At 52.6% G+C, this 24863-nt stretch overlaps 1 protein-coding gene across 1 annotated transcript in view; it reads right to left on the minus strand.

The window, feature by feature from the left end:
- Positions 1-4791: 4791 nt before the first annotated feature.
- Positions 4792-24863, minus strand: part of IGHMBP2 (immunoglobulin mu binding protein 2) — a 33616-nt gene continuing 13544 nt past the window's right edge. Inside the window, exons 7-15 of the mRNA XM_011942310.1 lie at positions 24343-24490; positions 15158-15332; positions 11125-11307; positions 10707-10825; positions 10058-10152; positions 9182-9305; positions 7543-8391; positions 6269-6441; positions 4792-5100 (exon numbers count right to left, since the gene is read on the minus strand). Of these exons, the coding sequence (XP_011797700.1) occupies positions 4903-5100; positions 6269-6441; positions 7543-8391; positions 9182-9305; positions 10058-10152; positions 10707-10825; positions 11125-11307; positions 15158-15332; positions 24343-24490 (2064 nt within the window). The 3' untranslated portion in view covers positions 4792-4902. The remainder of the gene's footprint in view (positions 5101-6268; positions 6442-7542; positions 8392-9181; positions 9306-10057; positions 10153-10706; positions 10826-11124; positions 11308-15157; positions 15333-24342; positions 24491-24863) is intronic.

Below are 24863 nucleotides of genomic sequence, written 5' to 3' on the forward strand. Positions count from 1 at the left end.
AGAAAGAAAGAAAGAAAGAAAGAAAGAAAGAAAGAAAGAAAGAAAGAAAGAAAGAAAGAAAGAAAGAAAGAAAGAAAGAGGGAGGGAGGGAGGGGAAGAAAAAAGAAAAAAAAATTTACCAAAGGAGATATTGAAATGTCCCGTAAGCACATGAGAAAGGTGCTCAGCATCTTTAGTCTTTAAGAAAATACAAATTAAAAATACAGTCAGATCATAGTATATATCCACTAACATGGCGGTAATAGTCATAATAATCAGACAATACCAAATGTCGGCAAGAACAGAGACACTGGAACCCACATATAGAGCTGGTAGGAATGTAAAATGGTATAACCTCTCTGGAAAAGCTTGGTAGTTTCTTAAATAAATAAACTAACTTATTATCATATGACCCAGCAATTCCACTTCTAAGAATCTACCCAAGAAAAATGAAAACGCATGTTTTCACGGGAGGACTTGAACAATGAATATTCATAGCAGCCTCAGGGGTCACAACAGCCAAAAAGCGGAAGCACTCTGAATATCCAGTAGATGAATGGATACACTAAACGGGTATGTCCATACGACAGGTCATTGTCTGACGATAAAAAGGGCTGAAACACTGATACATGCCACCACACGGGCGAACCTCAAAAGCATCAGGTGAAGTAAAAGAACCCGGATGCAAGGGGCTGGATACAGATGTTCCTCCACTTATGATGGGAATCTGCACAAATCCATGGGGAACTGAAAATACTGCAAATTGAAAATGCTTTCAATACACTTGACCTCCCGGGCCTCATAGCTTAGCCTAGCCTACCCTACACATGCTCAGAACACTTACTGAGCACACTCATCTAACACAGAACCTATTTAATAGTGTTGAATTTCTCACGTCATTTACTGAATACTGTACTGAACGTGGACACAGCATGGTGGTTTCTACCGAATGCATATAAGCCTTTGCACCATTGTAAAGTCAAAAAATCATTACGTCAAAACCACTGGGAGTTGGGGACAGTCTATATTAATATGAAGTTTCCAGAAAAGGCGAATTTATAGGGACAGAAAGCTGACTGGTGACTGCCTGGGCCCGAGGGCAGGAGCAGAGATGAACTGCAGACCAGCACCCGGCAGTAGGGACGGGTGGGGTTGGGTGGCCCAGCCCCATGTTTACTAACATCATCGAATCTGAATAGTACACTTACAACGAGTGCATTCTGTGGCATGACAATTACACCTCGATAAGGCCGAACAACAAAACAGCTCATCGGCAGCTGAGGGCCGGGGAGATCGTGAGCTGCGGCTTCAGTGGAGAAGGCCAGAAGTGAGGCAGCGAAGTAATTCACATCCCGGGGTAACGAAGAACTGGCCCCAATCTGCCCACCCACACCAGAGGCTGCTTCCCCACTCCGCTTTTCCTGCAAGCAAAGAAGTTTCCAGACCAAATAAGGCTGCAGCTTTTGCTATGCTCCCAGCAGTGACCGCAATTCCTTTTAAGTGCCAGGGTTATAACGTGGGCCTAAAACCTCCCAAAGCAGTGCAGTGCCCATCAGCCCACTCCGGGATCCCTCTGGGAAGCTCCAAAGAAACCAAGGTAAACAGAGCAGGACTGCCCAAGGCCCGCCCTTGGCCCACTCGGCACAGGGCGGGGACGAGCTGTGTTGGGTGCAAGGAAGCCAGGCAGACCTGCACTGGGGGACCCGCGACCTCCAGCAGCAGCTGACCGGCGGGCTCGCGGGGCCTGGGCGCTCTTGCCTCTGTCTCTGGTAGGAAAGGCCATTTGCTGAACCCCTTCTATCGGCAGCACGTGCCATCTCGTTCCTCTCTACTGCTGCTTTGCCAGATGACGAGGAGGGCAGCACATTTATTAGGCGCCAGGCGCCGTGCCCAAGGCCTTGTGTGTTTGATCATTTCATCTTCACAGCTACCCTGAGACAGGTCGTTACTTTCCCATTTTACAGAGGAGGGAACTGAGGCCCCAGGGTACATCCCAAGTAAACTCAGGAGTGAAGCCCAAGGTGGGCTGGGGCTCCCGCCTGTGCCCACTGCCCTGCCTGGCACCCCCAGAAAGGAGCACATGGAGGTGGGCAGGGGCTCCCGCCTGTGCCCACTGCCCTGCCTGGCACCCCCAGAAAGGAGCACATGGCAGGGCTGCCTCAGGGGAGCTGCACAGGCAGAGGTGGCCAGTTCTCCTTGGAAGGGAGTCCTCTACGCTGGGTGGTTCCGGCCCGGGTGGGCTACAGCCTGCAACTACCGTCAGCAAGACCATACTCCGCTGGCCAGGGAGACGTTTGGCTTGGGATATTTTTTTCTTTTTTGGGGTTACCCTGTCCAGGCCAAACTGTAGGGTACTTTTCAAACAACCAGCTACAAATATTTTCCTAACAAGGTCTCTCTGGGATGAGAAATGGAAACTTTTTGTTTTGCAACCCTGGGTTCTGGCATTTAAACAACGCATCACCAAGGGCTGCGGTGGTCAGTGGTGGAGGGGAGAAGGCTCCGTGTAGGGGGCTGGGGGGCACAGCCAGGGAGACCACGAACCCGGACCCAGGCCCTGCAAAGGCGTGATGCTGCACACTTTATTTCTTCCACTTCTCAGCACAGCTGGCGCGGCAGCAACTGTTCCCGTCCCACTTCACAGATGATAAACAGGCTCAGTGAGGGGAGGCGACTTGCTGAGACCACACCTCAGGGGATGGTGGTGCTGGCTAGCGTTCAGACTCAGGTCCCTCCGATTCCAGAGGCTTCCACCCTGCACCCACCCCACCCACCGCTGGCGCTGGCTGTCTTCCTCTACTTCAAGCTCCTCCTGGTGGGACGGTCCACAGAACACCTGGATAAAGGTACAGGGCTTGGATTCCAATCCTGCCTTCTCTAACGAGTGGGGCAACACTAATTCCGCACTGCCTCCATGCTGGGAGGGGTATACCCGATAAGATATACAGATGTGGGCATGACTGGGTCAGCAAAGATTCTTTGGCAGCAAGTGACAAAAACCCAAGGCAGATTTCTTCAGTTAAAAAAGGGGATTTACTAGCTCAGGACACCAGGAAGAATGGGGTGGAGGTCAGGCACAGCTACATCCAGGTGATCTAACACTGTCATCAGGTCACTCTTCCACCCCCATTTTTGGGTCTGTTTCTCTTTGGCCTCCTTCTTACCTGCAGACAGGCAACCTAGGAGGCAGGGAATGCGGCTGTCGGCTGTCTCCCACAGAAGGGCCAACATCTTTCGGCATCCGTGTCAACCCCAGGGCAGGACTCTGATCAGCTATTTGGATTCTGGGAAGTCAGGGAGCTTAAGCAGGCACCCCCAACCCCCACCCCCACCCCCACAGGAAGAACACCTGTTCCCGTGTCAACCGAGAGATACTTCCAATGATGCCCTCATACCCCGTAAGCATCATTACACGCACACCTCCCACAGCCACAGGTCCTCTAAGAGCATGAGAACTGCAGCCTCCTGTGCGCGGTGCTCAGCCCGCTTGCAGGTGCGGCACTCTACGCTTGCGGAAGCAACCGGATGAACTCTACCGCACTTGATACAAAATGCAGCAGAGTCCTGGTCCCCTTCCCAAACAATTCAGTCCAAAAGCCACTTGACAGGAGCAGGCAAGGCAGGCGTCCAGGACAGGGGAGAGGAGGAGGGGCCCTGGTGGCCCAGGGTGGGGCATCAGCCCGGGTAGGAGGGGGAGAGTGGCCCAGGACCAGCAAGAACAGGGCAGTCGAAGCGTGCAGGCCTGGCTGGAGGACACAGTAGCCGAACACACTGCGTAAGTGGCCCCTGGGGGACAGTCACCCTAGGTGCAGGTCAGGGAAGCTCAACCTCACCCAGAACCATCGGGGACATAAAAGGACATGAATGGGATTTAAGGAGAGAGGAGCCTGCACTGGGAGAGTCTGCCGCAGGGAGGTCAGAGGGAGACAGGGCTTGAGAGACGCGGCAGGGAGGGCACAGCAGCTGAGCAAAACAGGCAAAGGGTGCGCCGTTAGACCCGCAGCAGACACCCTGGGACAGTGCGCAACATTTTCATTTAATTTTTAAATAATTTATATCCCTCTGAAACAAAACTCTGAGGCTAAGGTACATCGTCTGAGGTTCTCTTAAATAGAAGAGTTGGTACAGGGCACCAGGGAAGGCCGGGAGGCTCTGGATCCGTAAGTGCTGATGGTGCTGAGGCTATGGGACAGCCAGCTCACCTGGTCCCCATGGTGAGGCGCAGCAAGGAGGGGCTGGCACAGGCCAGGTGCTCTTATAAGCCAGAGAGGTGCACAGGCCAGAAAGAGGTGCCCCTCAGACTCACAGGAGCCCTGTGGTGAGGGGGCAGGGGAACGCTGCAATCACCAGCGAACGGCAGACAGAAGGAAAGTGGCCCCAGCCTCTGGCTGCACGGGGACGTGCAAGCCAAACGCTGCTCCCTGCTCCCCACCTGAGCGCCATTCGCAGAGTCTTATTTCCTGTTTCCTCTCAGCACCCTCATCCTAATGGGCTGAGCTGGCAAGTCCCAGGCATTGGAGGAGTGACTTCAATAGTTTGGGGCCCTGGATATTCTCCAAGGGACTGGAACCTTCCCCAGGATCCAGATGCTGGGATGTGGGTTCTGACGGGGAGTGAGGGGAAGGGATGGGAAGTGAGGGGAAGGGACGGGGAGTGAGGGGAAGGGACGGGGAGTGAGGGGAAGGGACAGGGAGTGAGGGGAAGGGACGTGCATTTCTGGAGCCCCACCTGCATGAGCACTGTTGTCCCCCAGGTGCTTTTCTCCACATTTTGACATTGGAAAAGTTCATCCCGGGGTCCAAAAACCCAAGCTTCCCCCACAGGCCCCTCCGCTCCTCCTCCCTGGTGTAGGCAGAGCATGGTCTGGCGGCGCCCTGGGCTGGCATGGAGAGAGCTCCGTGGGGCCTGCGAGGATGTGGCCGGTCACGTCCCCCTCTCCTTCCTCCGGCTGGTCCTCTGGTTGCTGAGCTCGCTCAGCTTCTTATCCAGCCTCCTCTGCAGCTGGGCCCTCTTGGCTGGGTCCAGGGATCTGTCCTTGGTCCCGCTGCCAGCACAGAGGATCCCTTCCCGGCTGATTCTCTGCCGGGCATGGGCGCGAGCCCTCTCACCACAGCCATGGGTCTGGGGAGGACACAAGAATCAGCGCTGAGCTCACCGGGGCAAGGAGACAGACCCTGCAGCTCTGCCCATCAAAGAGGTGGGGGGCCACAGGCGCTCCAACAGAGAAGACCACTCCTCCTGCCATGTCAATCCTTCACCCTGCAGGCTGCTTGGTGGGAGGGCAGTGGGGTGGTCTGTACCCTGGTGTGGCGGGAGCTCCCGAGTGTGCACACAGGAAATGGCACCACCCTGACTGACCACACAGTCCCTGCAGCCACTTCCCACTGCCTCCCAGCCTCCGCCTACCTAATCCACACTGTAGCCAAGACCAGTGACATCACAGCCCTGCTGACACCCTCCAGGGTACCCCACTGCCTTCAGATCAGGCCTGACGCCTCCAGGCAGCTTGCCAGGCCTTGCCCAGCTGCGACTCCAGCCATCCTGCCTTATACTCTACTCCCAACTCCCTGACTGTGCCTGAGGCCTTATGCATGTTCTAAGGGTGGACAGCCTGCCTGCCCACCTGCCATTGGCCCTGTTCTCCCCAGCCCAGATCCCACCTTCTGGACCACAGGTCTCACTTCCTCCAGGAAGCCCACCCTGACTGCTGCATCTGGGTGGGTGTCCCTGCTGCCACCTTGGCCCTGGGTTTCCTTCCTTGGAGCCCTCAATACCTGGTACTGTATACTGGTCTCTTACTCAGACCCCCCACCAGGCCCAGCATCCTCCAGGGTAGAGACAAGGCTGGTTCAGACCTCAGCTTCCCACAGGAGCCCACACCTGGTCCCAGGGCTTCTCATCGACCCAGGCTCAGAATGAACGACACAGCAGCCAGGCCACGGCCAGCTCAGACCACGGGCTGGAGGCTCTGCCTCCCACCTCCCCTATGCCAAACAGACCAGATTAGGCCACTGACAGAACCCAGGGACACTGGGACAAAATTCCCTCTGCCCAGAATTCCCACTAACGTGGCTGCAGCTCAGCAAATAAGGCATTTTGTTTGCTTATGCCCTGATGTGCTCAAAAACAGATCATGAGTCAGTGTCTGATTTCTGTTTCCGAAGGTATCTGGAGCTCGTTAATGAGCTAATTGTTCCAACTGGAACAAGTCTGCCCAGGGTCTGCTTCCTGGAGACGCACCCCACCACCCCTCCCCACTGTCTGATCCCAGGAGGGGAGGCCGACATACCTCGGGCAGGTGGTGGCTGAGGCAGTAGCGGCGGCTGCAGAGCTGGCAGAACTGGCCCAGGGCTGTGACGCTGGCTGTGCACTTGGTAAAGCCACAGGTGTTATCAGCCTTAATGGCAGCAGAAATCAGGGCCTCAAAGTCCTCCTCCGTGGGCAGATCTATGGCCGGATGTCCTGAAGAAGACCCGTGTCACTCAGGCAAACGGAAAGACAACAATGCCACACCTGGTCCTTCATTTAAGGTTTCAAAAGCAATTCATGGCTGAGCACAGTGGCTCACACCTGTAACCCCAGCATTTTGGGAGGCCGAGGTAGGAGGACTGCTTGAAGCCAGGAGTTCAAAACCAGCCTGGGCAACATAGTGACATAGTGAGACCCCGTCTCTATTAATTCCAAAAAAAAATTAAAAAGCAGCTCACGTGTCTTCCTTCTGCTACCCTGTGGGTACCTGGGGGCAAGGGTGGCATCAGTCCTGTCCTCTAGCACAAAGCGCGGTATACAGTAGCTGCTCAGGAAGGGTTTGTAGTGAATTCCTCTGGAGCCCCAGGCTCTGGGAGGCCCCTTTCAAAGCCATGCATGTGCTGGTGGAGCTTCGCCTCAGGAATTCAGTGAATCAATGCGAGCTGGAACTCCTGCATGGTCTTGCTGAGCAAAATGGCGGCAGCAGGAGTTCCCTAAGACCGACCAGGTCTACAGGCTCTGTCAGCGCATGCCTGGCCAACTCCCAGTGCATGCCTGGCCAGCTCCTGTGGGGTGGGCACCATGCAGGATGCGGCAAACGGAGCAGAGCCCACCCAGGGACTCCGCACGGCCAATGGGCGAGAATGGTTTTGCGCTCAGCCAGCTCCTGTGGTTCTGAGCATTTTGCCCAGGACGACTTCCAGGCAAAGTGCACCCCATCGCTGTGCAAGACCCCCACCCTCCAGGACCACCCGTGGCACGGGAGCCTGTGACTGCTCCGTTCCCGAGGGGCTCCAGGGAGCCGTCCACGTCTGCTCTTCCAGGCCCCACCCGCTGCCGTAAACATGCTCTGAGCGCTGCCTACTTGCCGAGACCCACACAGGCTCTGGGACAAGGTGCCTGTGACCTGATCGCTGACCTAGGGGAGCCCAGACGGAGCTGGGAGTGGCATGACTGAAAATAAAGCTAAAATGACACAGGCGTGGTGCCACCCGGAGGAAGCTCTTCCTTCTGTTGATGGTGGCAGGCGGGTTCCGAGTGGGGCCAGCACCCCAGTGAGGCGACACTGCCCCATGTTCTTGTTAGTTGACTTACCTTTGGTTTCTTTTTTCTTTTTCTTTTCTGGAAGTTTCTGCTGCCCTGAGGCCTGCTGCCCCTTGCTGGCGGGCTGCCCCTGCGCACTCCTGACCCTCTGCAGTCTCAGATCAGGCTGGTCTGGGCCACGCTGCTCTCTGGGAGGCTGCTCCGTCCACGCAGGGCTAGGGGGCACTGGCTGGAGAGGGGCTGGGCCACCGGTCCCTGCTGGGGGTCCCGGGGCTGCTGCGGGTCGCGGGGCCGGCGGGGCCCTCTTGCTCAGGGTGATGAACCTCCTCTTCCCTTCCCCGGAACTGTCATGCCTCAGCCCGTGCTCCTCGGCTATTTGGTGGACCCGCAGCCTGTCGTGGGAATTGAGGGAAGGTGGAAACTCCAACTGCGTCTCATCACTGGCCATGAACTCCGCGATCATGGCCCGGAAGTGGTCCACGCCGTCTTGGCTCTCCACCCCCTCCAGGTTGCCTCCGTTGAGGCTGGGCTGAGATGAGGCTTCAGTGGCCAGAGACTTTCCGGCCGGCTTCTTCTGGCCCTGTCTGGCAGCTGCTGCAGACTCCCGGCCTCCTTCCTGCCGCTGGCTTCCAGTCCTGGTGGACGTAGCAGGGCCCTGGGGCTTTGTGGCAGCATGGCTGGGACCCTGGGAGCTCTCATGGGAATAGTTTTCTGGGACAATATCATCAAGATACTCAAAGGCTGTGCGTACTTCCCCATGCCGTGTGAAATACTCCACCAGGGTCTTCAAAAATGCATGGTTGTTGACGGTATGGGAGTCACAGATGACCGCCACATGGCGCCGGGCGCGGGTGACGGCCACGTTGATCCTCCGGTCCTCAGCAAGAAAACCAACTTCACCTACAAAAGGCCAGAGGGGAGTGAAAAGCAGGTTTCAGACTAAGAAACAGAGTCAAGCTCCTATGCCCTTATCAGTAACCACCACCAAAAGTGTGGTCCCCTGCACGTGGCCCACCATCCCCACAGCTGCCCGGCCACGCATGGCACCGTGATACCACACCTCCCCTGGCATCTGAGTGGGGCTCTGGGGAACCCGACTGGGTTCTGCCGCTCCTTTCCTTCCATCTAAGCCCAGCCTCAGGGACTGCCTGGAGTGTGGCTGCAGGTGGCACCCGGGAGAAAGCACAAGAAACCTTCCAGGACCTTCCCCTCTTTCCCCTATAGCTTCTAGGCCTCATCTGCTGTCTGCCTTCTGAGAATGTCTCACAAATCCATTCACTAAACCTGCTTCTGGGAACAACTCTCGTCCCGAACAGAAAGCCCACAAACCACAGCAGCACAGAACCCACAGCCCCGACCACTCCACCCCGCGGCTCTGTGCACAGAGGCTAAAGGCCAGCCCTGGGCTGGAGGCTCCACCTCCTCGGCAGGGTGAACCGGCCATTCCCAGTCCACCCCGCGCCCCCAGCTGCCACCCCAGCCACCTGCTCCGACAGCACACTCACGCCTCTGAGCCTCCGCAGACTCTCTTGCCTATGCTTTGCCTGATGTGAGCTTACTGAGGACAGAAGCCGCACCGTAAGTACACTGCCAGAAACCGGTGTGGCACCCCGCAGACACCTCATATGCCCCTGAGTTAATAAATTCACTTCTGTGCTGTCCCTAAAGGACTCTGGCGAGGGCTCCATACCTTTCCTGTTGGACCTGACAAAGGACAGTATCACGGCCTCCTTCTCTCGGCCTTGGAAGCCATCGACGGACTTGATCTCAAGCTCGGGGTGCCTGTGCGCAAGGCTCTGTCTGAGCAGGTCCACCTGAAACACCAGCCAGGCTGTGGTTTCCTCACCCCCATGCCAGCTCGGCAAGATCCTACCCTTCAGCTCAGCAGAGGGACTCGTGCTGCCAAACAGCCAGGACCTGGGAAGGGGAGCCTGCAGGAGCCCCATGGGGAAAAGCTTCCCGTCTGCCCTCCTCACGGGCACGCATGCATGCCAACATGACACCCTGTCCCTGGCATTTTATCATTTCTTTTGGCTCATGACAGCCGCCAGCCTCAGACAGCGCTATATGTGATGCCCACACACCAGGAAGGGGTGATGGCCACTTCCACAGACCCTCCCCATACTCCAGCAGGTACGTTTTTCCTACCAGATGAGACACGCATGGGAACACGACCTGAGCCAGACCAACAAGGTTCAAGGCTGAGGCCCCTGTGGGAAATGCCAGAAAAGGACAGGCTGTTCTGCCAGGGCTGCCTGTGGAAGGGCTGTGTCAGCCTGAGGCTGCTGGGGTCACCCGGGAAATCTGGCCAGAACACAAGCCAGTGCAGAAGGCTGGGGCACTGGGCAGGGCGGGGCAGCTGGGGCAGGGTGGGGCGGGGCAGGCAGACGAACAGGCAGAACGGTCCCTGACGACATCATGTGGGCCCTGGATCCAGTCACAATAAGGTCATCCCTACCCCTGAACCTTTCAGTCACCACAGCCAACAAATCCCCCTTTTTCTTTCAGCCTCTAGGCTGTGTGAGCCCCGGCTGCTCTGCAGAGGGACAAAAGGAGCCTGTCGCACCTGGAGGTTGTATGGTGAGACCACGGCAATGTCACGGGCTGGAACACCAGCGTCCGCCAGAGCCTGGATGTGCAAACCGACGAGGCGGACTTCGCCTGGAGGGAAAGAAAAAACGGTCGAGGCAGCACAAGGTCGCCCCGAGCGGGCATCCATCACCAGACGTTTGGGGCACATTTCTGTCTAGCATGGCCAGCTGACCCTCCACTGTGCCTCAGGTGGCTTCCTGGGAGCTAAACATCTGTGTCCCAGGGCCCCAGGACCAGCCATGCCCAGCTAACTTGAATTTCACATCAGCAATGAAGGCCTTCTGACTCCTACGGCCGTGCATCCTGTTCAGCGTGGAACTGGGGAGATGGTGGTGTCAGCTGAGCAATGCCAGTTCCCGTGGCCAGAGCAGCCAGGCAGAGCTGGGCCACCATTCAGGAGAAGGCCATGAAATGCTGCCAGGCCCATCTCACCCAGCAGCGGGCTGCTCACCCTGGAGAACACAAAGCCGCTCAGCCTCTTGGAGTGCGGGGCTCTAAACCTTCCACGGCCATCAACAACTGCTCTCAGCTCCGCCCAGAATTAGGCAATTAAAACGCCTTTATTTTTTAAAGAGCTCGAGGAATGTTTAAACAAAAAAGCTGGCGTCTGCAAGCAAGCTCACCAGGGTTCCCTTTCGACTGTTCGTCCTCTTCCTCCAGCTCAAACAGCCCGCAGCCGGCGGTGTCCACCAGGAGCAGGGGCACACCCGTCTCTTCTGTGGCAGCCACACCTGGGAGGTCCCTGGCACACAGGTACAGAGGGAGCACATCAAGGGGGCCACAGCGCAGCACTGAGGCCCCACCCAACAGAACCGACCCCTCCCACGGGAAAAGGCTTAGGCGGGGGAGGACAATGAGCACATCAGGACATCAGATGGGAGCCAGCTCTCCAGGGCAAGGCCACCTTCTCTTCCAGAAAGCTAGCCTCAGAGTCGACTTTCATGCAGAAAGTGTCACTTTAGCTTGCTGTGTAGAAACAGGTGACGCAGAGGATTACCCAGGGCTAAAGGATGGGGCGGGGGGTGGGGCCGAGCTACTCACCTCAGCAGGTGCCCCGCCACAGAAGGGTGGGCCGTGAGCTGCCCGAGGTACATGGTGTCAGAGGCCCAGCGCATGATGGCCTGGTGCATGCGGTACTGCACCGTCAGCGTCCGCACCGCCCTCGCGCCATACTCCTCGGCCAGGCGCTCCATCAGGCTGAGCGACAGTCCAGCCAGCGCAGCCCTGCGCCCAGGAGGGAGAAACGGGGAAGGCAGGCCTGAGCCCCAGAGTCCAGGTGTGAACCACAGCAAGTGAGGAGGACAGGCCCCAAACCTCAGGACCCAACTCTCCCCTGGGTTCCAACCCAGAAGTCACCAAGGGGCGGGGTTGGCTGAATCACGGCCCCAAAGGCACCTACATCCGATCGCCAAGGCCTGGGAATGCTCCCTTATAGGACAACAGGGACGCTGCAGCTGAGATGAAGTTAAGGATCCTGGGAGGGAGAGGCAACCCTGGACGACCCGGGTGATAACCCAAGGGTCTTAGAAGAGGGGCACAGGAGGGTCAGAGTCAGTGAAGGCCACTGAGGGGAGAGATTTGAGGACGCAACACTGCTGGCTTCATAGACAAAGGAAAGGGCGACAAGTCAAGCAGTGGCCTCTAGGAGCTGGAAAAGACCAGGAGACGGGTTTTCCCCTGGACCCTCCAGAAGAAGCAACCCCCCCACCCCCCGCACCTCGATTTTAACCCGGGGAGACTGATTGTGGAATCTGACCCCCAGACTGACGTTTCTGGAGGCCAGAAAACCTGTTGTTGTCAGCCACTAAGCTTGTGGCCATTTGTCACAGCCACAGTAGGGGACGCACTCACTCCAGCATGCTCCAGCTGTCGGCTGTCCACTCCCAGCAGGGACGGCTGCGGCAGCTGAGCACTGCCCAGGCGCCAGGCACTGCCGGGTGCGCCAGATGCGGATTCACTCCCTGCCTCCTTGTAACAACCTCATGAGGTGGCTGCTGTTATGACTCCCATGTTACACGTAAGAAGGGTGAGACAGAGAGGGAGGCCGCCAGCCCACAGCTGCCCCACTAGTGAGCTGCAGAGCCAGGACCTGCCCGGGCCGCCTGGTGCCAGAGCCCACCCTCTGCACCACTATAGCTCACCAACCCCACCAAAACCCTGGGGCAGTGCCACCTCCACTTCAGAGACCTTCCCTCTGAAAACTTACAAGACCTCTGTGATTAACCTATTTTTAATTCCAACAAAGTGAGAACAGGACGCGATCATCAGTACCAACCGCAAACCCAAAACCCCCAGCACAACGCCACCCAACGTGTTCCCCAAAACCATCCTACTCTCTCCAGGGAACGCCACCCAACGTCTTCCCCCCAAATCATCCTACTCTCTCCAGGGAACGCCACCCAACGTCTTCCCCCCAAATCATCCTAGTCTCTCCAGGGAATGCCACCCAACGTCTTCCCCCCAAATCATCCTACTCTCTCCAGGGAATGCCACCCAACGTCTTCCCCCCAAACCATCCTACTCTCTCCAGGGAACCCCACCCAACGTCTTCCCCCCAAATCATCCTATTCTCTCCAGGGAATGCCACCCAACGTCTCCCCCGAAACCATCTTACTTTTTCCAGGGAACGCCACCCAACGTCTTCCCCCCAAACCATCTTACTCTCACCAGGCACACAACGGGGTCCCTGCCCAAGGGCACAGTTCCAAACTTCCTCCACCCAAAGGCTTTCCCGAGGACAAAGACCTCCTTTAAGGACATCTCGAGAACCTCTCTATGGAAGAAGCCGCTGAATAAGCGTCCTCCCACGCCTGTCCTCCCTACTCCTAGGGAGGTTCTGATGGCAGTGGCTGTTGCCATCATGCTGGCGCAGCAGGGAACCCTGGCTGTGGCTGCACACTCCATGGAGCCAGTGGGAGCCCCACCCCTTCTGAGTTGGAGAGGTCACTGCAGCCCAAACAGCCCAGACCCAGGCCTCCTGCTCCAGGAGGGCGGGGCTACAGCCACCCAAACTGCAGCTGTGGATCTGAGCCTTCCCGTGCTCTGAGGGGAGCCGGGAACAGGCAGGATCTGCCCTCCCGGGTGCAGCTGCAGCTGCCAGACCGGTGGCTGCAGACCTGGGTTTCCTGCTCCACGAAGCAGGCAGGAGCCGGGAACAAGCGGGAGCACGGCCTCTTCTGAGGTGGTGGGGCGGGGGCTCCTGGGTGCAGCTGTAGCTGCCCTCCCACTCTGCAGCCCGCACTCTCAGGTGCCCCAGGAAGGACAACTCCCCCACCATCCTTGAAGGCTCATGGGTGTCTGTCTCCACTGCCTGGCCTCTCTCGGCTCCCAGCACCCACTCTGATCTCAGAGTGGGATTGTGGCCAAGTCACGGGGCCATGAATGGCAGCAGGAGGCAGACAAGAGTCCTGGGTGGAAGAGGATGGTGGAAGGCCAGGGAGGGCCTAGGGGCTGAGCTGCCAGTCCTGTGGACCAGAGTGAGAACTCATGGTGCCTCTTCCAGGCCCGCCCATGGCCACCTGAGGACCAATTGGCATGTACTTCCTTCCCTCTGAGGTCCATAAAAGTCCTGGGCTCAGTCAGAGAAGGCGAGAGGACGGCCAGAGGACAGAGAGGGCAGAGAGACAATAACAGGGCACAGAGGAGCAGAGACCTGCAGAGATGTCGGAATGACTTGCCTGCAGATAAGAGCCACCCTCTCCAGGGCTTCCTCTCTGCTGACAGCTGAACACTGGACAGGATGACCTGCCTACAGAGAGGAGGGGGCAGCTCTGAGCTGTTCTAACACTAAATAAAACTCTTCTTCACCCTTCCCTTGTCTGCATACCTCATTCTTCCTGGATGCAGGACAATAACGACAGCAAAGGTGCTGCGGCCACAGAAGTTTCCAGCCAGAAAAATCGACACCCAGAGATCCTGTAACATTTCCACTCTAGATCCCCACGTGTCTCCCGTCAGGACAATCTTTCAGAGCACCTTTCCCCAGCACTCCCCTTTCTTCCGCCATCTTTATTTCCAACGTCTTCCTCCCAAAGCTCACTCTCAAGTAGTATTTTTGACACCTCTCTCTCCATATCCACCAACTCCTGGGCCGCCCACTCCCCTTTGATGAGATTCTACTCAACAGGCTTTCTTGCACATCTTTTTCTGGTCCTCAGAAAACAGTGAAAGTTCTGAGTTCACAGCTTCTACACACCCACAGTGAAATAGAGAAGTGCTTCAAAAGGCAACAGAAATCAGAAGAAACCAATCTTCCCCCAGTGGAAGTAAGGGCCAGGATGCAGGAGTCTTGAAGCGTTTCGTTCCTCAGGGACAACTTTCTGAACAGGGACTTGTCCAAAGACAGCCCATGTGCCAGGGCCTGTTCGTAGGCCTCGTGTAAGGGCAGTCAAGGGATACCATGCAGAGGGTTCATCTGGAGGGGCGGCACGCCCACCACACCCAGGCGGGAGTGGCCCAGGCAGAGGGGCCAGCGAGGCCTGTGTGGCTGGAGCAGTGAGCGCAGCGTAGCACGGGGAGAGGTGGGAGGGGCCAGGGGTGGGCAGCACTTTCTCCATCGGGACAGCCTGGGCCAGGCCACTGCACCAGGGCTCAGGTGTCTCCGCAGGGCAGAATCGCGGTTTGCTGCGTCCCTGCCCTGGACGCCCTCCATCCAGGGATGTGTCTACAGATTGAAGACTACAGAACCGAAGAACCCACATCCATCCAGAGGCCAGTTAGCCCGGCCCACGGCTCTCACAGCACTCTACCATCAAACGTGCCTGGTTCGTGAGGGGATATTCAACTCAACAAGCAGGGATGGAGCAGCAGCAACGTGCCAGGCCCTGTGTCCAGTTCTGAGGCTACAAAGATGAAGGTGATGCGACCCCACCCTCAGGGAGCACATGACCTCACAGATCTGACGTCCAGATGAATGAATGCTGTAAGACGGGGTAGGAGCTGTGCCGAGAAACATGCCAAGGAGGCACTGCAGGGGCTCCTGGTGAGCCTGGGGCTTCTGGTCGAGCCTGGAAGGACTGCATCAAGGGGTGGGGAGCAGGGGCAGAGACAGGCATGTGCGGCAAAGGGGTCTTACTTGTGAGAGACGACGGTGGGGGGCAGTTGCTTGTGATCGCCTGCCAGGATGCACTTTCTGGCCTTCAGCAGGGGGATCCAGCAGCTCGCCTCAAGGGCCTGGGCACACTCGTCAATGACCACCACGTCGAAGTGGTTCTCGGGCAGCAACTTCAGGGGGCCGTCGGCAGACGCACCTGGTGGAAACAGGGAGCCGGGAGTCTCCAGGGGCACGGCTGCTTCCCAACAGCTGCAACCACACCAGAGGAGACACCACCAAGCCGGAGTTTCATCGGGGTTTCATCAAGGCTTGTATTACAACTGTGTGGGATACATTTGTATCTTGTAATAAAAACTTGGCCAAGACATTTTAGAACTCATGGTTCCAACTCACCTGTGTTTTAAACAGTGGGTCCTCTGGCCACAGGCCCTTCTGACCTTCAATCGGCAAAATTAATCACCCCTTCAGGGCTGCGACCCCAAGCCCAAAGGATGCTGTCTGAATTCTAAATGTTGTAACTCAATTATTTTCTAAATTTAGAACCTAATTCTCCTCTAAGGTGACTTTCTTGGACATACGGAACAATCAACTGCTGGCCACTCACCCAGAGAAAAGCCTCCATGCATTTGGCAACACAAATCCACTGTGGCAGCTTTTCCTTCCTGGGACGTGGAGCAGCAGGGTGCAGAGCTCGGCCTGTGAGCAAGACTCGGGCCCCATGCCATCTCCAGCAAATAGCGTGGGGCCTTAGGCGAGCCTCCCACCCCAAGCCTGTTTCCTCATCCACAAACACGGACAACAGCTGCATGTCATGCGACTGCACCACAAAGGACAACATATATAAAGTGCCCAGCACGAGAAGGCAGGTTTCCATAAACGTGATCGATGTTAGTTCCCACCCTTTCTGTCTTCCATCTGAGTGAATTATGCTAATGATATGTACATAATGCCATGATGAAGACAGACACTGAGAAATTTCTCAAGATTGACTCTCCAGATATGGCTAGCAAAAGCACCCACAGAGGAGACAGAACTTGACTGGGCTTTGGATAATTAGAGACATGTTTAGGTCACAGATATGACTTCACAGTACAGAGAGAAACCAGACTTCGTGACGGAGAAGCACTTCCAGGAATTCACTCTAGCTCCCCAACAACCAGGAAGGAACAGAAAGGCTACACAGGCCACAAGCTGACCTTGTGGGGCTCTGGGGGTGCCTCCTGATTTCCAGCAAGTGCTGTCCTTGAAGCCAGAGAAGGATGTCAGCAAAGAGATTCTCACAAACTCTGAGAATTCTCTCCTCCACGAAAGCAACACGACATCGGCAAATGGTCAGATTCAACTTTCTCAGAACTCTGGAAACTCGCCAAAGGGTTGCAGCAATCAGGGAAATGTTCATTCCAGAAAAGCGTTTGAATCCCCGTCAGCATGGGAGCTCCGTGGCACTGAAACCTGCCCTATTCCCAACCATCCCTCCCCATCCTATGGCAGCCTTGAAACCCTCAGCCTGAAGTCAGGGTGAAAATCAGCACCTGGCAGCCCCAGGAGTGCAGAACAGGGTTGGCATTCTTGCAAATCCCCACTCCCGAAACTGTGCTTATCTCATCTGTCTGAGAATCCTCTGGTAGACCATACTCAAAAGACTTTATCTGAGCTCATGTGATGCAAACAGCCTTTTCCCTGGTGGTGTTTGTCAAAAACAATCAGAGGTAACTGTTGAACATCACAGTTTTCTAATAAAGGAAATAATGGTTGGAGCAAATGATAGGATAACCAAACAAAGTTTTAAGCTGGGGAATGAGATATCCTCAGGGGGCTTTGAAAAGCTCCAACATATTCCTGGGGATCTAGAAGACCACACACATGCACAGGGCTCAGGAAAGACCTCAGGAGGCCCTCAGCTTTCACCTGTGGCTCAGCTCAAGGCACTGCACAAACAGGAAGTGAAAGCTGAGAGTCACGAACAGCCTGGCTCTGTGGTGGGGGTATGCTCAAGCACATACACAGAGCCACTCAGCAAAGACTGGGGCATTTATGGCTCCAGGAGTTCAGGGGGATTTCTGTCTAATCACTAGCTGGCCATTAAGCTATATTAGATTTTAGTGGCCATAAAAGACAAAAAATACAGATTTTACAGAATTAGTCCAGAAAAGTCACTAAACAAACAACAAGTGGCAGTAACAACAAACCCTGGGGTGGGAAGAGAACCTGACTTCCAGAGTTGCCACACTCTATTATTTAAAATGATTCATTTTCAGCAAAAAACTACAAGGCACGTAGAGAGTCATCAAAACATGGCCTATATACAGGGGAAAAAAGGCAGTCAACAGATACTTGAGGCCAGGAGTGGTGGCTTATGCCTGTAATCCCAGTACTTTGGGAGGTAGAGGTTGGTGGATTACCTGAGTCAGGAGTCTGAGACCTGCCTGGTCAACATGGTGATCCCATCTCTACTAAAAATACAAAAATTAGCCAGGTGTGTTAGCAGACGCCTGTAATCCCAGCTACTCGGGAGGCTAAGGCAGGAGAATCGCTTGAACCCAGGAGGAGGTTGCAGCAGGCCGAGATCACACTATGGCACTCCAGCCTGAGCGACAGAGCGAGACTCCATCTCCAAAAAATTAAATAAATAAATACACCGGATACTTGAGAAAGCCCAGATGCTGATCTTACTAGACGAAGACTTGAAATATCAGCAATTCTAAGTATGTTGAAACAGCAAAAGGGAACCAAGTCTAAAGAAATAAAGTATGAGGCCGGGCGCGGTGGCTCAAGCCTGTAATCCCAGCACTTTGGGAGGCCGAGACGGGCGGATCACGAGGTCAGGAGTTCGAGATCATCCTGGCTAACACGGTGAAACCCCGTCTCTACTAAAAAATACAAAAAGCTAGCCGGGCGAGGTGGCTGGCGCCTGTAGTCCCAGCTACTCGGGAGGCTGAGGCAGGAGAATGGTGTGAACCCGGGAGGCAGAACTTGCAGTGAGCTGAGATCCGGCCACTGCACTCCAGCCTGGGCGACAGAGCGAGACTCCGTCTCAAAAAAAAAAAAAAAAAAAAAGAAATAAAGTATGAGAATACTGTCTCACCAAATAAGAGAACATCAGTAAAGAGACAGGAATAATTTTTTAAGAAGTACCACACAGAGGCTGGTATGGTGGCTCATGCCTGTAATCCCAGCACTATGGGAGGCTGAGGTGGGCAGATCATGAGGTCGAGAGATAGAGACCATCGTGGCCAACATGGTGAAACCCTGTCTCACTAAAAATACAAAAATTAGCTGGGCGTGGTGGCACACGCCTGTAGACCCAGCTACTCAGGAGGCTGAGGCAGGAGAATTGTTGGAACCTGGGAGGCAGAGGTTGCAGTGGGCTGAGATCACCACTGCACTCCAGCCTGGGCGACAGAGCGAGACTCCGTCTCAAAAAAAAAAAAAAAAAAAAAAAAAAAAAAAAAAAAAGTACCACACAGAAATTCTGGAGTTGAAAAGTATAACTGAAATTCACTAGAAGGATTCAACAGGACAGAACGGTCAGCAAACGTGAAGAGAGATCCATTGAGAAGATCCAGCCTGAAGATCAGAAAAAAAAAAAAAAAATGGAGGAAAATGAACAGAGCTTCAGAGACCTGTGGGGCACTATCAAGTGAATCAACGGATTCATAATGGGAATTCTAGATGGAGGGGACAGTAGAATAAGGGCAGAAAGAATACCTGAAAAAATAATGGCTGAAAACTCCCCAAATTTGATGAAAAACATGAATCTAAACACCCAAGAAGCTCCACAAACTCCACGTAATTTACTCACAGAGATCCACACCTAACACATCATAATCACACCCTCAAAAGACAAAAGACAACACTTGAAAGCAGCAATAGAGTAGCAACCTGTCATATATAAAGAGACCTCAATGAGAGCAATAGCTGCTTTCCCATCAGAGACTGTGCAGGCAGTGGAATGACACGTTCAAAGGGCTGAAAAAACTGTCAACCAAGAATTCTATACCCAGCAAGACTATCCTTCAAAAATGAAGGAGAAACTAAGACATGTCCAGATAAAGATGAGCTTAGAGAATCTGCCACAGCAAACCTGCCCTTCAAGAAACACCAAAGCGAGTCCTTTGGAGATAGTAACTCAAATCTACATGAAGAAATAAAGGGTACTATACATAAATAAACTATACCTGGGTAAATATAAAAGACCCCATAAATGTCTTTTCTGCTTGTGACTTTTTCTCCTGTCTGATTTAAAATACAACTGGATAAAGCAATAACTATAAAGCCAATTAGAACCTAGCCAGGTGTGGTGGCTCACTCCTGTAATCCCAGCACTTTGGGAGGCCAAAGTGGGCAGATCATTAGAGGTCAGAAGTTCGAGACCAGCCTGGCCAACATGGTGAAATCCTGTCTCTACAAAAAAATACAAAAAAAAAAATTAGCTGGGCATGATGGCATGCGCCTGCAATTCCAGCTTCTCAGGAGGCTGAGGCACAAGAATCACCTGAAACCGAGAGGCAGAAGCTGCAGTGAACCAAGATTGTGCCACTGCTCTCCAGCCGGGGTAACAGAGTGAGACGCTGTCTCAAAAAAAAAAGAAAAAAAAAAAAGAATCTGGACTCTGTTCCTTAGAGCAGTCCACCAGCTGAGAGGTTGTAGCAAACAGACTCTAAGGCAGGGATATGCAATCTTTTGGCTTCCCAGGGCCATATTAAAAGAAGAAGAATTGTCTTGGGCTACACATAAAATATTGCTAACATTAACACTAGCTGATGAGCTTTAAAAAAAAAAAAAATCACACACACACAAATCTCATAATGTTTTAAGAAAGTTTACAAATTTGTGTTGGGCCACATTCAAAGTATCCTGGCCTGCATGTGGCCTGCAGGCCTTCGGCTGGACAAGCTTGCTTTAAGGTACACCCCAGGATCCTGGCCACTGGTATTCACATCTTGCATAATCCCTTCCCCTCGAGTATGGGTGGGGCCTGGGACTTGCTTCTAATCCACAGAATAGGGCAAAGGTGATGAGATGTGGCATCCTCGATAACCTTACATTAAGACGATAATCCACTGTGCTAGGAGACTGTGTCTCCTGCTGGCTTTTAGGAAGCTAGCAGCCACGCTGGCAAGGCCTACGGGGCAGGCAGCTAGGAGCGGCCTCCAGCCAACACCCAGCAAGAACCCACAGGGAACTGAATGCTGCCAACAACCACATGAGCCTGAAGGCGGATCCTTTCCAGGCAAGTTTCAGATGAGACTGCAGCCCCCACTGACACCCGGATCGCAGCCTCAAGAGAGTCTGGGCAGAGCACCTCGTTCAGCCGGGCCTGGGCTCTCCGCCCAGAAAAACTGTAGAATAATAAACGTGGGTTGTTTTCAGTTGCTACCTTCGTGGTACTATTATCACACAGGAACGACCCAGAGGTCTCACAAACACATTCCTAAACCCCAAAAGGGCAGCTGACAAGATTCCCACAACAGTCACAAGGCGTGCGGCTCTGTAACAGGAGTGCTGTCTCCCGGCTGTGAGAGAGAGTATGTGTCCTCCACCTCTGCCCTAGATGGAACAGCAGGGACTGCATTTACTCTCCCATCTCAAATAACACCCACCCGGCCAGCTATTTCAAATTTTTTTAAAATAACTGAAACCACACCCCTCAGGACACTAGACAACAGGTAACAAAGAAAAGTAACCCCTGACTTATGACAGACAAAGGAGGTGAGCCCTGGAGTTGCCCCCGTTTTCTGCCTTGAGTTTCCAGGAGAGAGTACAGAGAAGGGGCAGCCAGGTGGAGGCTAGAAGGCTCCCTGAGTTGAGGAGACAAGGCTGAGAATCTGTAGAGACCAATGCAGGCAGAGTTTCCAGGACAAAATGCCAAAGAGACTTCTACGCAGAGAGAAAAAACCCTAGAGAGCTGCAGACAGACTCCCTTGGGTATTGTGATTAGCACATGCTTACAAGAAAACTACTCCAAGCCTGGGAAAAATACCATCCAAAACAATGAGAGAAAAGTGCCCAGTGCTCACACAAGGCTGGGAATAGTACCTAATCCCATTAGTCAAACTCGAAAATCTCATGATGCAGGGTGCATCAGGGAGAAAGCTCAAAGGGTCTTACCTAGGTACAGGGGAATATTAACCCTGGACTAAGCACCGATCCAGACCCTAACACATCTCAAAAGTTAAAACTCAAAAGGATTAAACTGTTTACAAGTAAATTTACTGCTTCCTAAAACCAAGCGCAAGAATATTATAGGAGACTGGGCGTGGTGGCTCACAGCAATCCCAGCACTTTGGGAGGCCAAAGCAGGCAGATCACTTGAGGTCAGGAGTTTGAGACCAGCCTGGCCAACATGGTGAAACCTCACCTCTACTAAAAACACAAAAATTAGCCAAGCATGGTAGTGCGCGACTGTAGTCAGAGCTACTCTAGAGACTGAGTTAAGAGAATCACTTGAATCCAGGAGGCGGAGGTTGCAGTGAGCCAAGATTGCACCACTGCACTCCAGCCTGGGTGACAGAGCAAGACACTCTCTCTCAAAAAAAAAAAAAATCTTAGCAATACAAAAATATTCAATACTCAGCATGCAACAACATAAAATCCCCAATGTCCGGTATCCAAACAAACATTAGCAGGCCGGCAAAAAGGCAGGAAAGCACAACCACTCGAGGGGAACAGTTCATTGAAAGAGACCAAAAATGACACAGGTGATAGAAATAATAGTCTAGAACATTCAAAAGAGTTATTATAGTTGTATTCCAAATGTTAAAAAATTAAGTAAAAACGTCAAAGATATAAAAAGACTCAAATCTTATTTCTGAATGTCAGATGAAAGTTACACTGGATGGGACAGATGTTAGATTAGGCATGAAAGAAGGAAACGAGTGAACTCAGAAACACAGCAATAAGCAGGTATAAAGGTTCAGCTGTGCAAGATAAATTCTACAGATCCGCTGCACAGCACGATGCCTGTAGTTAACAGTATTATATTGTATACTTAAACATCTAAGAGGGTAGATCTCATGTTGTGTTCTCACCACAATTTTAAAAAACATGAGGCCGGGCACAGTGGCTCACGCCTGTAATCCCACTACTCTGGGAGGCCGAGGCAGGCGGATCATGAGATCAGGAGTTTGAGATCAGCCTGGTCAATATGGTGAAACCCCGTCTCTACTAAAAATACAAAAATTAGCCAGGTATGGTGGCAGGCTCCTGTAATCCCAGCTACTTGGGAGGCTGAGAGGCAGGAGAATCACTTGAATATGGGAGGCGGAGGTTGCAGTGAGCCAAGATAGCACCACTGCACTCCAGCCTGGGTAACAGAGTGAGACTCTGCCTCAAAAAAAACAAAAAACAAAAAACCAACCAACCATGAAGCAAACAGCACCAGGGCAAATTGTAGTCAAATTGCTTAAAACCAGTGATAAAGAAAGCATCATTTTCTTTTTTTTTTTTTGAGACGGAGTCTGGCTCTGTCATCCAGGTTGGAGTGCAGTGGTGTAATCTGAGCTCACTGCAATCTCCGCCTCCAGGTTCAAGCGATTCTCCTGCCTCAGCATCTGGGATTACAGGCACCCGCCACCACACCTGGTTAATTTTTTTTATACTTTTAGTAGAGACAGGGTTTCACCATGTGGGCCAGGCTGGTCTTGGACTCCTGACCTCAGGTGATCCACCCACCTTGGCCTCCCAAAGTGCTGAGATTACAGGCGTGAGCCAACGCACCCGGCCGAAAAAATCTTAAATGCAGACAGAAGAAAAAAGACACATTATACACAAAGGCACAAAGACAAGGATGACAGATTTCTCTTCAGAAATACTCAGGCAGATGACAGTGGATGACATCTTTAAAATATTGCAAGGAAAAGTGGTAATCTAGAATTCTCACCCAGTAAAAATATCTTTCAAAACTGCAGGTGAAATCAAGCTATTTTCAGACATATAAAAGCTGTTAGACTTCATCACCGGGTGACCCACACTACAAGAAATGACCATGGACGCCTTTCAGGTGGAAGGAAAATGATACGACATGGAAATACACCACCTAAACCAAAAGAAAACAAAGCACCAAAAGTGGTAACCACATGGGCAAATACACAAGACACTTTTCTTATTATTTAAATCTCTTTAAAGATAACTCACCATTAAAACAAGTATTGTAAGGTTTAGAATATACGTATAAGAAAAATAAATGACAAAAGCATAAATGCTAAGAGGAGAGAAAGGTTAGCTTGCAATCATAAAGCCCTATACTCTATGTGAAGTGGCATATGAATAGACTATGATGATTTAAAGACACATACTGTAAGGCCTAAAGTAACTACTAAAAGAATCAAATAAAGATATATAGCTAACAAGCCAACAAAAACAAAAATAGGCCAGACATGACGGTTCATGCCTATAATCCCAGCACCAAGGTGGCCAAGGTGGGAGGAGTCCAGGAGTCCGGAGTCCAGGAGTCCAGAGTCCAGGAGTCCAGGAGTCCGAGACTAGCCTGGGCAACATAGCAAGAACTTGTTGCTACAAATCATCTTTTAAAAATAAATAAATAGGCCGGGCGCGGTGGCTCAAGCCTGTAATCCCAGCACTTTGGGATCACGTCCAGCTAATTATTGTATTTTTAGTAGAGATGGGGTTTCGCCATGTTGGCCAGGCTGGTCTCAAACTCCTGACCTCAGGTGATCCACCCATGTTGGCATCCCAAAGCGCTGGGATTACAGGTGTGAGCCACTGCACCTGGCAGAGACCTTGTCTCTTAAAATACATATATATGTATATATAAAATCTAAATTAAAAAAAAAAATCCTCCAGCCACAAGAGCAGGAAAAAAAGAGCACACAAACCAGTATCAGGAATAATACAGGTTATATCACGACAGACTCTGCAGATAGTAAAAGAATAAGGGCATATTAGGCACCACTTCATGCCTCTAAGTTCAACAATTTAGATGAAATGGACAAACTTCTTGAAAGCTACAAGCTCATGGAAGAAGAGAACCTGAACAGCCCTTTACCTATTGAAGAAGTTGAATTTGTAGTTCAAAACCTCTCTATGAAGACAATTCCAGGTACGGAGGGCTTCACTCGTGAACTCTACCCAACTTTTAAGAAAGAAATACCAATTCTATACAAACTCTTCCGGATAACAGAAGAGGGAACACACCCCAACTCCTTTTCCGAGGCCACACAGGCAGGATGGAGACGCCCCCTCACCTGTGTTTGTTGCAAGGACCACGTTTGCCGAAGTGAGGCTCTCAAGTATAGCTGCTTCTTCCCTCCCCTTCAGTTCTTTTCTTAACAGCTTAACTTCATTTCGAAAATTACTTTTTTCTCTCTTATCCTGGGTCTTTTTGTTTTTCACCTATAAAGAAAAACAAAGAAGATACACTTACTTCAATCCAACTTTGTACTTCTTCAACTCTATTTATGAAGTGTTTCTATTTACATCATTTGGTCTAATTCAATAAGCTCCTTAAAAAACACTCAGAAATCTTCCTTGAAAAAGACACAGATACACACACACAACTAAGCACCTTACATCCTTACTTGCCTTGAAGTCACAGGAAAGGACATTTTAAGTCCTGGAAAGAGACTACATTTTTAACTCCGAGGAGACCAGAAATTGGACCAGCCCTGCCCTGCACAGAAGCATTTGATCCTGCAGAAGAAACAGTGCCTGCCTACCTCAGGATTTGGGTTGTAGGAGCTTACGAATGGAACAGCTTCACATATCA

This window comes from Colobus angolensis, unplaced genomic scaffold (genome assembly GCF_000951035.1).
Source record: "Colobus angolensis palliatus isolate OR3802 unplaced genomic scaffold, Cang.pa_1.0 Scaffold21, whole genome shotgun sequence".
In the NCBI taxonomy this organism is placed as follows: domain Eukaryota; kingdom Metazoa; phylum Chordata; class Mammalia; order Primates; family Cercopithecidae; genus Colobus; species Colobus angolensis.